Source organism: Microcaecilia unicolor, chromosome 10 (assembly GCF_901765095.1).
Source record: "Microcaecilia unicolor chromosome 10, aMicUni1.1, whole genome shotgun sequence".
NCBI classification, from domain to species: domain Eukaryota; kingdom Metazoa; phylum Chordata; class Amphibia; order Gymnophiona; family Siphonopidae; genus Microcaecilia; species Microcaecilia unicolor.
Genome location: NC_044040.1, coordinates 124,269,062 through 124,283,044, shown reverse-complemented (window position 1 = coordinate 124,283,044; position 13,983 = coordinate 124,269,062). Strand labels below are relative to the sequence as shown.

The 13,983-nt window shown below is 43.1% G+C and overlaps 1 protein-coding gene across 1 annotated transcript in view; it reads left to right on the top strand.

The window, feature by feature from the left end:
• Positions 1-13,983, top strand: part of YEATS2 (YEATS domain containing 2) — a 1,439,149-nt gene that overhangs the window by 1,267,460 nt on the left and 157,706 nt on the right. The window contains 1 exon segment of the mRNA XM_030217135.1: positions 608-687. Coding sequence (XP_030072995.1) covers positions 608-687 — 80 coding nt within the window.

The window sequence follows — 13,983 nt, the reverse complement described above, 5'->3', positions numbered from 1 at the left end:
GCAGGTCTTTATCTACCGACATTTACTATGTAACCTAGGACCTTGCTATCCAGTGCCCTAAATAAAATAAATTGTGAACTTAGCAGCTGATCAACTGAGGTAGAGAGTTGTTCAAGTCCTGGTTCATTCTCCTACTGGCTGTGATTGGAAGTGTGATGGAAATGTAGCTGAAGTAGCACAGTTCTTAGAACAGAAGAAGCAAGTTTGGTTACCACAGTAGGTTTGCTAGTGAGTCATTAGGGAGGTGTGCACTTTTTCAGCATGGGGGACTATTATACTGCTTTGCCATCAGATATTGGTGAAATCTGAGAAATGATTGAATGTTAGGAAGGAATCAAGAGATGCCCCACTGTATGGTGGTTTCCTGAGCAGAGCTGTGTTGGAAGGACTAAGGAGAAACATATTCAAGGATAGCTTCTGGATGAGATCCAGATAAAGAGGAAGGAAGAAAGAGAAGAGGTCACCTGTCAAATAAAACAGTGTAAGAAGGAGGAAGGCAGAAAAACCACGGTAAACAAACAAACAAAAAAAAAACCTAGGTCATCTATGTTCATTTTTAAAATTTTTAGAAGTTCAGAATTAACATTTTTGGCCTTTATACTTTTAGGTGAAGATGCCAACTCTTTTTGTGCCAGTTCCATAGAGCAATATTATGACTGGAACATTGGAAAACGGAGGGCAGCAGAGGTAAAGTTTTGTGCTTATGATACAGCACTTGATTACTCCAGTCTAAATATGCTTGAATTTAGAACAGTGATCACTAATTTTAGGCAGGACCCACTTTGACAAAAATGCTTCAGTGTGACATCCAAGACCTTTGCTGGACAAAGTAGCCAGTGCGTGCCCTAGGCAGTGAGGCAAAGGGGTGGGGTGGGGGGGGGGGGTCTGCTCCCCATGAAGCAGCCAGTCCAGTTGATCAAATATACTCAGTGACACATGTAATTAAAATGAAGTCTGATCCCCCAGACATAAACATTCCCCCCCCCCCCCCCCCCCCCCCCCCTCGGTCTGTTCTCCTCCAACTAGGGTTACCATACATCCTCTTTTAAGAGGACATGTCCTGCTTTTGGACATCTTCAGATATGTCCTCCAGGTTTTTTAATTTTTAGGAAAATATCCTCTTTTTCTTTTAAGTGCCTATGATCAACACACTTACCCACATAATGAGAGAAACTGTCTCTGGCCTATAAGTCAGTCTGGACACATGGGGGTGCTAAAGAAAGAGAAAGGCATTGCTGATCTCTCTCTCTTTCCTTGCTGGTTGAATCTGTTTAAGGAATTTTTTTCGTACAGCACAACTTTAACTATATGTCATGCAAAGACTTTCACGCATATCTCAGAAGCCATTCAAAGTTGTTGAGCGATATCTGCTCTTCTGATAAGTATGCTTGGGCTAAGACGCAGTCAGACTCAAATTTTGCAGTTTTTGAAAGTAGATTGTCTACTGCTGTACTGTAAGTCAGTCTCTGGTTTGTATTTATTAACTAAAAGTCATTTACACATTTGCTACAATTAAATATTTCTTTAGCAAAGGTAGCAACCATTTGTGTGTCCTCTTTTTTGTCTCCAACACACTCCCCAGCAAAACTTTACATAATGAAAAGTTACACAAAATCTTTCTGCAAACTTTGATGCATAATTACTATTTATTTGCAGTTTTTTACAGATGAAGAATGTACTCTTAGGAGCTTTTTTAATAGTGTATGAAGGCATGGGAGATTACTATTTTATTACTTTTGCAGTGGCAATACTGTACTCATAATGACCAGAGGAATAGATCTCAGACAGAGCCTATTACCAGCAGAGAGTGCACTAGTTTGCTCCAATCACAGAGTAAATCAGGAGATCTGGCCTGTCCCAGGGAAAGGATGCATGTGCAGCATTCAAGGACTCCCCGAGAGCTTAGCTGTCAGTCTTCTGGTAGGGGGAAGAGTTTAGAAGAGACTGTTTCTCTGGGTGGCCAAGCAGTACGTTGTAGAACCAAAAAGAGAATGGAAAGGTAAGGGGCATCTAAATACACCTTGGGGAAACAGCTTTCAGGCAGGAAGCAGAGTAGCAGCAGCTTAAAAGCAAGGTCTGAGCAGTTGGAGGAAGAAATGGAGATTTTGGAAGCTTTGCCGTGAAGAACCAGTGGAGGTTACCTTCCAGTGAATTTAAACTCACTACTGTGACCTTGGATTGCAGCTTGCTGCTGTGTAACAATTAGCCAGCGGGTGGCTGCCAGGTGAGAGAGTTTAAAATCCTGGCAGGCGGGTGGAAGGCTGCAGGCACGACGGAAAGGAGTCATGTCCTGGACTTTGTTGGAAATGGATTTGATTTTTATGACACGGAGAGGTGAAAGGGAAACTTTCTAAATCCTTTTCCTGCTAAATTTTGAGAGCTCCAGTGGACCAATAACTCACAAGGACAGTTATATTGAGAAAAGTGTTTTAAACTTGTGGCTGTTGGGGTCTTTGAACTGAGGTACACTGTAGGGTGTAAATACTTAGGATAATAATTACCCACTGATTACTTATTCCAAGGTTCCTAGCTCAGCCTAGGGGTATATTATACGGGAACTTTGGTGCTGGCACCCTGCCAGTGTTTTGTTCCCCGCCAAAGAACAGAAGCCACGTCACAGATGATATATTATTATTTATTCTAGGTAGAAAAATAGAAACACTCTGCAATAGCTTATATGCAATATAATATCTCTTACTGATATGCACACTAACAAAATATATTGTCTAACTACACTCTGATTATCCTGAGACTACGTACAGTAATGATTAGAACAGTACAAATGATATCCTAATGATCCTTATGAAAACTTATCACATCTTATACAAAATACACATTAGCAGCTTTCCCTGACCAAGAGCTGACATAAACCAGTCGTACTTAGATAAAACCACTGCCTAACCCCAGACTAGGAAATATATCACTGTGATCTCACCACGCTGTCCTGATGACGGCTGCAGATGAGACCGGAGCTGATTTTCCCAAAGACGCTCTCAGCTGTCTGTGTCTTAGATGTAGTGCAGGTCTCTCAGCAAGCAAGCCGGTTTCCGTCTCCATTGGTTTTCAGAGCCAATATCTCTGCCACAGGTATTTGCACCAGTTATCCAGGTCACAAGGTTGTTATCATACAGTCTCTGGCTCACCCCGAGCCTTGTTGGATTTCTCAGGTCCTTACCAGGTACTCCTCCTCCGAGGGTCTCCGACTAACTAACTTCTCCCACTCTTCCCGCGTTCTTCCAGACCTCCCGGTCAGGTGATAGCCTGGACCAATTATGATCACGTACAGTCCAGTGCATGGGCAAGAAGAGTTCTTTGTTTTGTGACCTTGGAGATGGTAACTTCTGGTGCCATGAGTATGACTCCCTTCCCAGCTTCTCAGAGATAGAAGGGGGATGGTTGGAACACAGAATGTCCTTGGCTTCAGCAAGCCTGTCAGTGATTTTCCACAAGCTGAAGCTGGATCTTGCTGACACAGAGATGTGCAGGTCAGAGGGTTGCAGCAGCCATCTTATTGTACCAAGATGTCATAGGCTTGTATAGGCCAAGACCAGCTTAGGCTAGATCACAGGGAAATACCCCTACAACACAAAGCAGCACTCCTTGTTTACATGGCATACCTGCCTTAGGATACAGGAAGATGACCAATCGTTTGCTTCATAGATCAATTTATTCCTTATGTATTGGATACTTATAATTCTCACAATATACAAAGTTACTTCTATAATTCTATTTTTAATATCTCAAGGTATATCTTGTATCATTTAATGAAAAATAGTGGCGAAAAAAGACCTCAGTATCTCTCGGAGAACACCTTAGTTTGAATGATAAACTTTTATAAACACAGAGGGCTCCTTTTAATCATTGGTCTGAAAAAAACTCCACTAACATCAGTAATATTCCTATAGCAAAAACAAGATAGCCTTTTTCAAGATACAAAATTAACTGAAGACCATGAAAATGCTGTTCACAAGCACACAGTACTTATCTTGGATGATAAATCACGTTTCAGTATTCTTCATGTCCATCAAATAAACTATTCTCAAATATCCCAACAGGGGTTCCCTGTTTCACCTTAATCAGGCTGCTTCAGGGAAAAAAAACAATTTTTAAGTATAGTCCATCCAAGACCAATGAAAATACAGCTGTCAATAAACGTCTCTACTGGCTCTTAAACAAAATGGCGATTTACTTTTCAAAGATGCCGAGATTTAAACCCCCACATTCAAAAACTTACGTCTGGACGTCTAACATGACAGTTATGCAAATTCACAAAAAGACTTCCCTTTCTATAGCAACATTCAATCCATCTGGCATTACTGTTTGAAGTGTAAATATCCATCTTTGCTTTTTCAGTCTGAGTAATCTTTGTATATCTCCTCTCCATTCTGAGTTTTCATCGATGCCGATGCAGAGATCTTCGACACCAGCACCCCTCACTTGACATCAGGGGAGGATACAGTAGGACTGTACCTCAGGACTCTTGGGCCGTGGACCTCATTCCACCAAGCCGAGGTTGGTGCAGACTCATTCAGTTGCATCTGAGTATACTGAAGAGTCTGATTGGGACCACTTATGGGAGTCAGATGAGGATCCACATTACTTCTTGGAGGAGGAGTCATATGGAATACCATCTGACCCCTGTCCATCTCAAGAGAGATGTAAATCTCCACCCGATGCGCTGTCTTTCACTGGTTCTACGAGGACAGATGGCCCATAATTCATACAAGTGGGGTAACATGGTCCCCGCACTGCTCAGTCTGGAGATTATGAGAAGCTTAAATCCATAATTGTCTGATAACACACAGAAAAAATAAATAAATAAAAATAAAAGTCACAATACCTTTTATTAAATTTAGATATTAGATATGTATCATATGTCAAAGAATAAAGTGGTTGCTCAAAGCATATTCTAACCACAATCGCTCAACTGCAAAACACTATGCACAACTTTGTCCAAAAGCACACTCAGAACCTTACTGTACCATAAATATTACACTGGGCAGACCTAATACACCAATATACCACCCATACGGAAAATGCAGACTGTCAACAATATGAAACAAGGGATCATATCATCACAATTCTCATGTAGAGCCACAAAACACCCTAATTCGTGTTTAATGTGGGATACAATGCCATAAATAAGTAAATAAATATAAACTTTTAATGTTGAGCACCTGATTCTTAGTGGACATATTTCAAACACTATAATGAAAATAAAATGATCTTTTCTACCTTTGTTGTCTGGTGACTTTTTCTGATCATGCTGGCTGGTGACTTTTTCTGATCATGCTGGCCCAGTATCCGTTCTGCTGCTATCTGTCCTCAGTGCAGGTCAGGAAGTCATAATATCTCCCTGGCAACCCAGGACACCTCCAGCCACCCCCCCCCCCCCCCCCCCCCCACTTTCCCAGCAGTAAGGTAAACGAACCATAAACCAATTTCTACAACTGCTAGAGGGCTTTCACTGCAGCTCCTGCTGTGAGGATGGAGGTAAATCAACAATTTAATCCCCTCAGAGCAGCTGGACTCCACAGTTGATCCATTCAGCTGCAGCATGGGGGAGGCTTAGCCTCTCCAAGCCTCTTATACCGGGCGCCTATGCTCTACACAGATCAGTCAGATCTCCAGAAGAAGTAGAGGAAGTCACACAGTTTCAAACATGTAGGGAGAACAAGTAGTCTATATTCCAAAGCACCAGCAGATAAAGACTTGACACAGGTCTCTGTTTCAGTGGAGACACCACCTGCATCAGGGGTCTAAACAAAATTGCTCTAAAAAAACAAACAAATACATTAAAACAAGCAAGATTAAAAAAAACAGACTAAAAACAAAAGTAAAACCATGGATCTAAAAGGCATAATTAACAAAAGATTATGATGCACATAAACAAATATATGTTAAGAAATATGTAACAACTGTTTTTCTGATGAAAGGAAAAAACAAAACAATAAAAATGGGTCACATACATATACAGTGGTGGAAATAAGTATTTGATCCCTTGCTGATTTTGTAAGTTTGCCCACTGACAAAGACATGAGCAGCCCATAATTGAAGGGTAGGTTATTGGTAACAGTGAGAGATAGCACATCACAAATTAAATCCGGAAAATCACATTGTGGAAAGTATATGAATTTATTTGCATTCTGCAGAGGGAAATAAGTATTTGATCCCCCACCAACCAGTAAGAGATCTGGCCCCTACAGACCAGGTAGATGCTCCAAATCAACTCGTTACCTGCATGACAGACAGCTGTCGGCAATGGTCACCTGTATGAAAGACACCTGTCCACAGACTCAGTGAATCAGTCAGACTCTAACCTCTACAAAATGGCCAAGAGCAAGGAGCTGTCTAAGGATGTCAGGGACAAGATCATACACCTGCACAAGGCTGGAATGGGCTACAAAACCATCAGTAAGACGCTGGGCGAGAAGGAGACAACTGTTGGTGCCATAGTAAGAAAATGGAAGAAGTACAAAATGACTGTCAATCGACAAAGATCTGGGGCTCCACGCAAAATCTCACCTCGTGGGGTATCCTTGATCATGAGGAAGGTTAGAAATCAGCCTACAACTACAAGGGGGGAACTTGTCAATGATCTCAAGGCAGCTGGGACCACTGTCACCACGAAAACCATTGGTAACACATTACGACATAACGGATTGCAATCCTGCAGTGCCCGCAAGGTCCCCCTGCTCCGGAAGGCACATGTGACGGCCCGTCTGAAGTTTGCCAGTGAACACCTGGATGATGCCGAGAGTGATTGGGAGAAGGTGCTGTGGTCAGATGAGACAAAAATTACAAAAATTGAGCTCTTTGGCATGAACTCAACTCGCCGTGTTTGGAGGAAGAGAAATGCTGCCTATGACCCAAAGAACACCGTCCCCACTGTCAAGCATGGAGGTGGAAATGTTATGTTTTGGGGGTGTTTCTCTGCTAAGGGCACAGGACTACTTCACCGCATCAATGGGAGAATGGATGGGGCCATGTACCGTACAATTCTGAGTGACAACCTCCTTCCCTCCGCCAGGGCCTTAAAAATGGGTCGTGGCTGGGTCTTCCAGCACGACAATGACCCAAAACATACAGCCAAGGCAACAAAGGAGTGGCTCAGGAAGAAGCACATTAGGGTCATGGAGTGGCCTAGCCAGTCACCAGACCTTAATCCCATTGAAAACTTATGGAGGGAGCTGAAGCTGCGAGTTGCCAAGCGACAGCCCAGAACTCTTAATGATTTAGAGATGATCTGCAAAGAGGAGTGGACCAAAATTCCTCCTGACATGTGTGCAAACCTCATCATCAACTACAGAAGACGTCTGACCGCTGTGCTTGCCAACAAGGGTTTTGCCACCAAGTATTAGGTCTTGTTTGCCAGAGGGATTAAATACTTATTTCCCTCTGCAGAATGCAAATAAATTCATATACTTTCCACAATGTGATTTTCCGGATTTAATTTGTGATGTGCTATCTCTCACTGTTAACAATAACCTACCCTTCAATTATGGGCTGCTCATGTCTTTGTCAGTGGGCAAACTTACAAAATCAGCAAGGGATCAAATACTTATTTCCACCACTGTATAAAGAGGCAGAACTGTATAGGTATATTAAAAGCAGGAAGCCGGCAAAAGAATTGGTTCGACCGCTAGATGACCGAGGGGAAAAAAGGGGCAATCAGGGAAGACAAAGCCATAGTGGAGAGATTAAATTAATTCTTTGTTTTGGTCTTCACCGAGGAAGATTTGGGAGAGATACTGATTCCAGAATTGGTATTCAAAGCTGACAAGTCGTAGAAACTGCAAGGGTTTCCTAACCATGAGATCATATCAAGTAAAAGGCAACTCAAACATATACATAGTAACATAGTAGATGACGGCACAAAAAGACCTGCACGGTCCATCCAGTCTGCCCAACAAGATAAACTCATATGTGCTACTTTTTGTGTATACCCTACCTTGATTTGTACCTGTTCTCTTCAGGGCACAGACCGTACAAGTCTGCCCAGCACTATCCCCGCCTCCCGCCACCAGCTCTGGCACAGACCGTATAAGTCTGCCCAGCACTATCCCCGCCTCCCAACCACCAGCCTCGCCTCTCACCATGTCGTACCGACTGCGGAGTACCCCAGGGTTCACCTCTCTCACCCATATTGTTTAATCTAATGATGATCCCCCTTGCTCATGCCCTATACAATCAAAATCTTAATCCTTTTCTGTATGCGGATGTCCTTTTCTGTATGCGGATGATGTCACAATTTATATACCGTTGAACTCTAACCCAACAGAAATCACTGATGCAATAAAGAATAGTTTAAGCATAATGGATGCCTGGGCAACGGCATTCAAGCTCAACAAGAAAAAAAACTCACTGCCTTATTCTCTCATCCCACCACAAAACAAACCTCCCTACAACCATAAAAACCCCAGAATATACGCTCCCAATTTCAGACAAACTGAAGATCCTTGGAATTACCATTGACACCAACCTAACCCTGGAGAGCCAAGCTGCTGCCACCACAAAGAAAATGTTCCATGCAATGTTAAGTAGAGGAGTGTGGTAGCCGTGTTAGTCCACTCTTAAGGTTATCAATAGAAATAAAACAAAATAAAACATGGAAAAGAAATTAAGATGATACCTTTTTTATTGGACATAACTTAATACATTTCTTGATTAGCTTTCGAAGGTTGCCCTTCTTCGTCAGATCGGAAATAAGCAAACGTGCTAGCTGACTTATATACACTGTCAGCTAGCACATTTGCTTATTTCCGATCTGACGAAGAAGGGCAACCTTCGAAAGCTAATCAAGAAATGTATTAAGTTATGTCCAATAAAAAAGGTATCATCTTATTTTCTTTTCCATGTTTTATTTTGTTTGATTTCTATTGATAACCATGCAATGTTGAAACTCAAACGAAACAAACAATTCTTCCCAAGGAAAACTTTCCATAACATAACTCAAACAATGGTACTATCACATGTTGACTACAGCAATGCCGTATATGCAGGATGCAAAGAACAGATCTTAAGGAAACTCCAGACCTCACAGAACACAGCAGCTAGGCTTATCTTCGGAAAGACAAGATTAGAAAGCGCTAAACCCCTACGCAAAGTACTGCACTGGCTACTAATCAAGGAACGAATAGCCTTCAAAATTTGCACTCTGGTCCACAAAATAATCCATGGCCTGGCCCCAACCTACATGACCGAACTTATTGACTTACTAACTAGAAACATCATAGAATCAACGAGAACGTTTCTAAACCTGCACTACCCAAACTGTAAAGGACTGAAATACAAATCAACATATGCATCCAGATTTTCCTGCATTTGCACCCAACTCTGGTAGAGGAGTGTGGTAGCCGTGTTAGTCCACTCTTAAGGTTATCAATAGAAATCAAACAAAATAAAACATGGAAAAGAAAATAAGATGATACCTTTTTTATTGGACATAACTTAATACATTTCTTGATTAGCTTTCGAAGGTTGCCCTTCTTCGTCTGGAATGCATTACCTAGAAACATTAGAACTGTGAACACCCATCTAAAATTCAGAAAAAACCTCAAGACTCACCTCTTCTGGAAAGCCTACCCAGCAGACCCGAACTAATCCATGAATAATGTATTACGTCTATCAAACTAAGAAATGAACAATACTCACTCCTATCCACATAATCCTATTCCTTCAAACTGCACGAATCATACCACTCCAGTTATAATTAAGTGTACTTCTACCCTGTATTCTACTCTGTATTGCTCACAAGAAGCTGTAGTTTCATCTCCGGAGACTTATCAGCCTCACTGGGATTACTTCTCTCTATATGGTACTATCAAGCTTATTTTTGAAAGAGAAGAGCGCCCATCTTTCGACACAAATTGGGAGATGGGCGTCCTTCTCTCAGGGTCGCCCAAATCGGCATAATTGAAAGCCGATTTTGCGCATCCCCAACTGCTTCCCGTCACGGGGACGACCAAAGTTCCCAGGGGCGTGTTGGAAGCGTAGCGAAGGTGGGACTGGGGCGTGCCTAACAGATGGGTGTCATCCAGCGATAATGGGAAAAAGAAGGGTGTCCCTGACGAGCACTTGCCCGACTTTACTTGGTCCATTTTTTGTTACAACCAAGCCTCAAAAAGGTGCCCGAACTGACCAGATGACCACCGGAGGGAATCGGGGATAACCTCCCCTGACTCCCCCAGTGGTGACTAGCCCCCTCCCATCCTGAAAAAAAAACAACTTTAAAAACTTTTTTTGCCAGCCTCAAATATCATACTCAGGTCCATCACAGCAGTATGCAGGTCCCTGTGGGGGGGAGGTGTGTGTGTGTCAGCGGAGGCATAGCGAAGGCGTGGACGTCCTTCTTTCAAACATTTTGGACGCCCTGAACTGCCCCCTCCACAGGGACGGCCAAATTTCAAGGGAGTGGATTGGAGGAGTGGCCTAGTGGTTGGAGCACTGGTCTTGCAATCCAGAGATGGCCGGTTCAAATCCCACTGCTGCTACTTGTGATCCAAAATCCAAATAAATAAATAAAGGGGTGTCGGAGGCATAGCAAAGACATGGACATCCTTCTCACATAAATATCCACATTTTGGACATCCTCAACTGCCCATCGCAGGGACGGAGGCATAGTGAAGGCGCCTAACACTTGGACGTCCTTCACCCATATTAAAAAAAAAAAAAAGACGTCCCTGACGAGCACTTGGACATTTTTACCTGGACTTGTATTTTTTTAAGGTTATAGACGGCAATTTATTTAAGATTGTAGATGGCTATTATACGCACTACTTGTCTGCGTGTATGAAGCCGTCTTTGGCATCCACAGAGCAGCTACGCATAACGCTTGGCTGCTCTGCACTGGCTTCCCCTCCTTATGAAGGAAATCGTGTGCAAATGAGCTAACAGCGAGCAGCTCATTTGCATGCGATTTCCTTCATGCATGCCTGTTCCTTTCCAAATCGCCAAGGGATCGGTAAGGGAAGAGCTTTTTCCATTCAGTTAGTGCATCAGTTAGTCCACTGCAGTGCCCCTAGGGTGCCCGGTTGGTGTCCTGGCATGTCAGGGGGACCAGTGTACTACAAATGCTGGCTCCTCCCACGACCAAATGAGTTGGATTTGGTCCAATGAGATGGGCATCCTTGGTTTCCATTATTGCCGAAAACCAGGGACGACCATCTGTAAGGTCGACTATCTCAATCTTTATGTCAACCATTTCTAAGGTCAACCTAAATGACTCGTATTCTCTTTTCCGGAACCTTATTAGCCTCTTTGTACCTACTTTTACTCTATATTCCACTCTGTATATATTCCCGGAGTTGGTACTCTCCTCTCCGGAACCTGTAAGCCACATTAAGCCTACTGCTATATGGGAAAATGTGTGATACAAATGTAATAAATAAATAAACCTGGAGGATGTAATGGGGCAATTTGACAAATTAAAGAGTAGCAAATCTCCTGGACCGGATGGTATCATCCCAGATAGAATTGAAAAATGAACTTGCAGAATTATTGTTAGTAATATGTAATTTATATTTTAAATCAAACGTGGTACCAGAAAATTGGAGGGTGACCAATGTAACACAAATTTTTTAAAAAGGTTCCAGAGGAGATCCAGGAAATTATAGACCGTGAGCCTGACGTTGGTGCCTGGCAAAATGGTAGAGACTATTATATTTTTTTAATTTCTGTTTATTCGTGAGTCAAAGATAATGGAATGTACACTCTTGCAAATCAAGTACAAACTGTCCATAGTAACAAATTACAACTTAACCTTCTATAAACTTATAGACATTTGTAACTCTCACTCCACCAAATTCTCACACAAGTGCAAAAAGGAACAAAAAATTACAACTTTTCCAACCTTCCCAATTCCCACCCAACTCCCACCCCTAATCATTGTCCTGCACATTGCATTTATAAAGATTTTGGTATACACACATTGGTTCAGGTATTCACAAGAAGTCCTTTCGCCGCTGGAGTCAGTGTTTGCCAAAATGGGGTCCATATACGGAAAAATACTGTTTCTGTAAATTTTGAATCAGACTTTGCCACTTGTCTCTCAAACCTCATATATGCAATCATTAAGCTACGCCATTGTTGAATTGTGGGACTATTAGGGGAGATCCACTCACTCAGGATTAATGACTTAGCTATGATGGTCGATCTGTGTGCAAACCTCTTAAGGCCTGCCGGAGTAGGGATAACCAATGAGGGCTGCCCAAATAATAACAGTGGGTCACGTCTCCATTTAGAGTGCCATATTTTCGAGATATAATTTAAAAGGCGAGTCCAAAATAACACTGTTTTCGGGCAAGACCAGTACATATAGCCCAAATCCGCACCCGGAGCCAGGCACTTAGGACACGCTCCGGAGAGACACCTACATAAAATGCTCGTCGCGGTCGCATGTGGACTCGGAGTGCGAACTTATATTCCAATTCCTGGTGTGCCACCATCTTTGAAGAGTTCTTAAAGTTGAGGACAAAGCTTTGTAGCATGGGTCTAGATACTGTAACTGCCAAATCTGTACTCCAAGCTCCGGCCAAAGCAGTGAAATTAGGTTCTTGTACAGAGTCTCTAATGTGTCTATGATGCATCCTCAGTGGAACTTTGTTTTGAGCCTGGAAGGCAAATGCTGATGACAGCTCTTCTTGTACGTCTTCAGTCAATGACTCCCAAGGTAGACTATGCACTTAGAGGGGCATAATGGAACAGAAACGCCTATCTCCATGGGCGTTAATCTCCGAAAACGGGTCCGTGAAGGGGCGGACCGAACCGTATTATCGATAAAAAATAGACGCCCATGTTTTATTCGCCAATGTGTGAGCTGGGCGTTTTTGCTTTTCAGCGATAATGGAAAAGGAAAGTGCCCAGCTCAAAAACGAATAAATCCAAGGCATTTGTTCGTGGGAGGGGCCAGGATTCGTAGTGCACTGGTCCCCCTCACATGCCAGGACACCAACCGGGCACCCTAGGGGGCACTTTTACAAAAACAAAAAACCAGGTAAAAGAGCTCCCAGGTGCATAGCACCCTTCCATTGTGTGTGTTGAGCCCCCCAAATCCCCCTCAAAACCCACTGCCCACAAGTCTACACCATTACTATAGCCCTAAGGGGTGAAGAGGGGCACCTACATGTGGGTACAGTGGGTTTGGGGGGGTTGGACGACTAATAAGCATTAAGCAGCACAATTGTAACAGGTAGGGGGGATGGGCCTGGGTCCACCTGCCTGACGTCCACTGCACCCCCTAACAACTGCTCCAGGGACCTGCATACTGCTGCCTGGGAGGAGGGTATGACATTTGAGGGTGAAAATAAAAAGTTGTGAAACATCATTTTTTTGTGGTGGGAGGGGTTAGTGACCACTGGGGGAGTCAGGGGAGGTCATCCCCGATTCCCTCTGGGGGTAATCTGGTCATTTAGGGCACTTTTTGGGGCCTTATTCGTGAAAAAACAGGGTCCAGGAAAAGTGCCCTAAATTCTAGCTACAAACGCATCCATTATCGGCGAAGGGCGCCCATCTCTGTTCGGGTGATAACCACGCCCCAGTTCCGCCTTTGACACGCCTTCGACACGCCCCCGTCCACTTTGTCCGCATCCGCGACGGAGTGCAGTTGAAAGCGTCCCAAATTCGGCTTTTGATTATACCGCGTTATTCGTTTTTGTGAGATAAACGCCCATCTCCCGATTTAGGTCGGAACTTGGGCGTTTTTCTCGTTCGATTATAAGCTGGATAGTGTCTCAATTGAAGATAGTGAAAATAATCGGAGAGTGGCAATGAGTATTGAGCTTGTAGATCTGCAAATGATCGTATCTGGCCCTCTTCTGTTAAAATTTGTATGAGGTACTGAAGTCCCTTCCGTTTCCATCTGATAAAAGTTGAGTACATGTTGCCTGGCGGAAATTTAGGGTTGCCACAGATTGCCATAAACGGAGTTATTTTTGCTGAAAATTGATGATGGCGGCAAATCCACTTCCATGTCGCCTTTGCAGT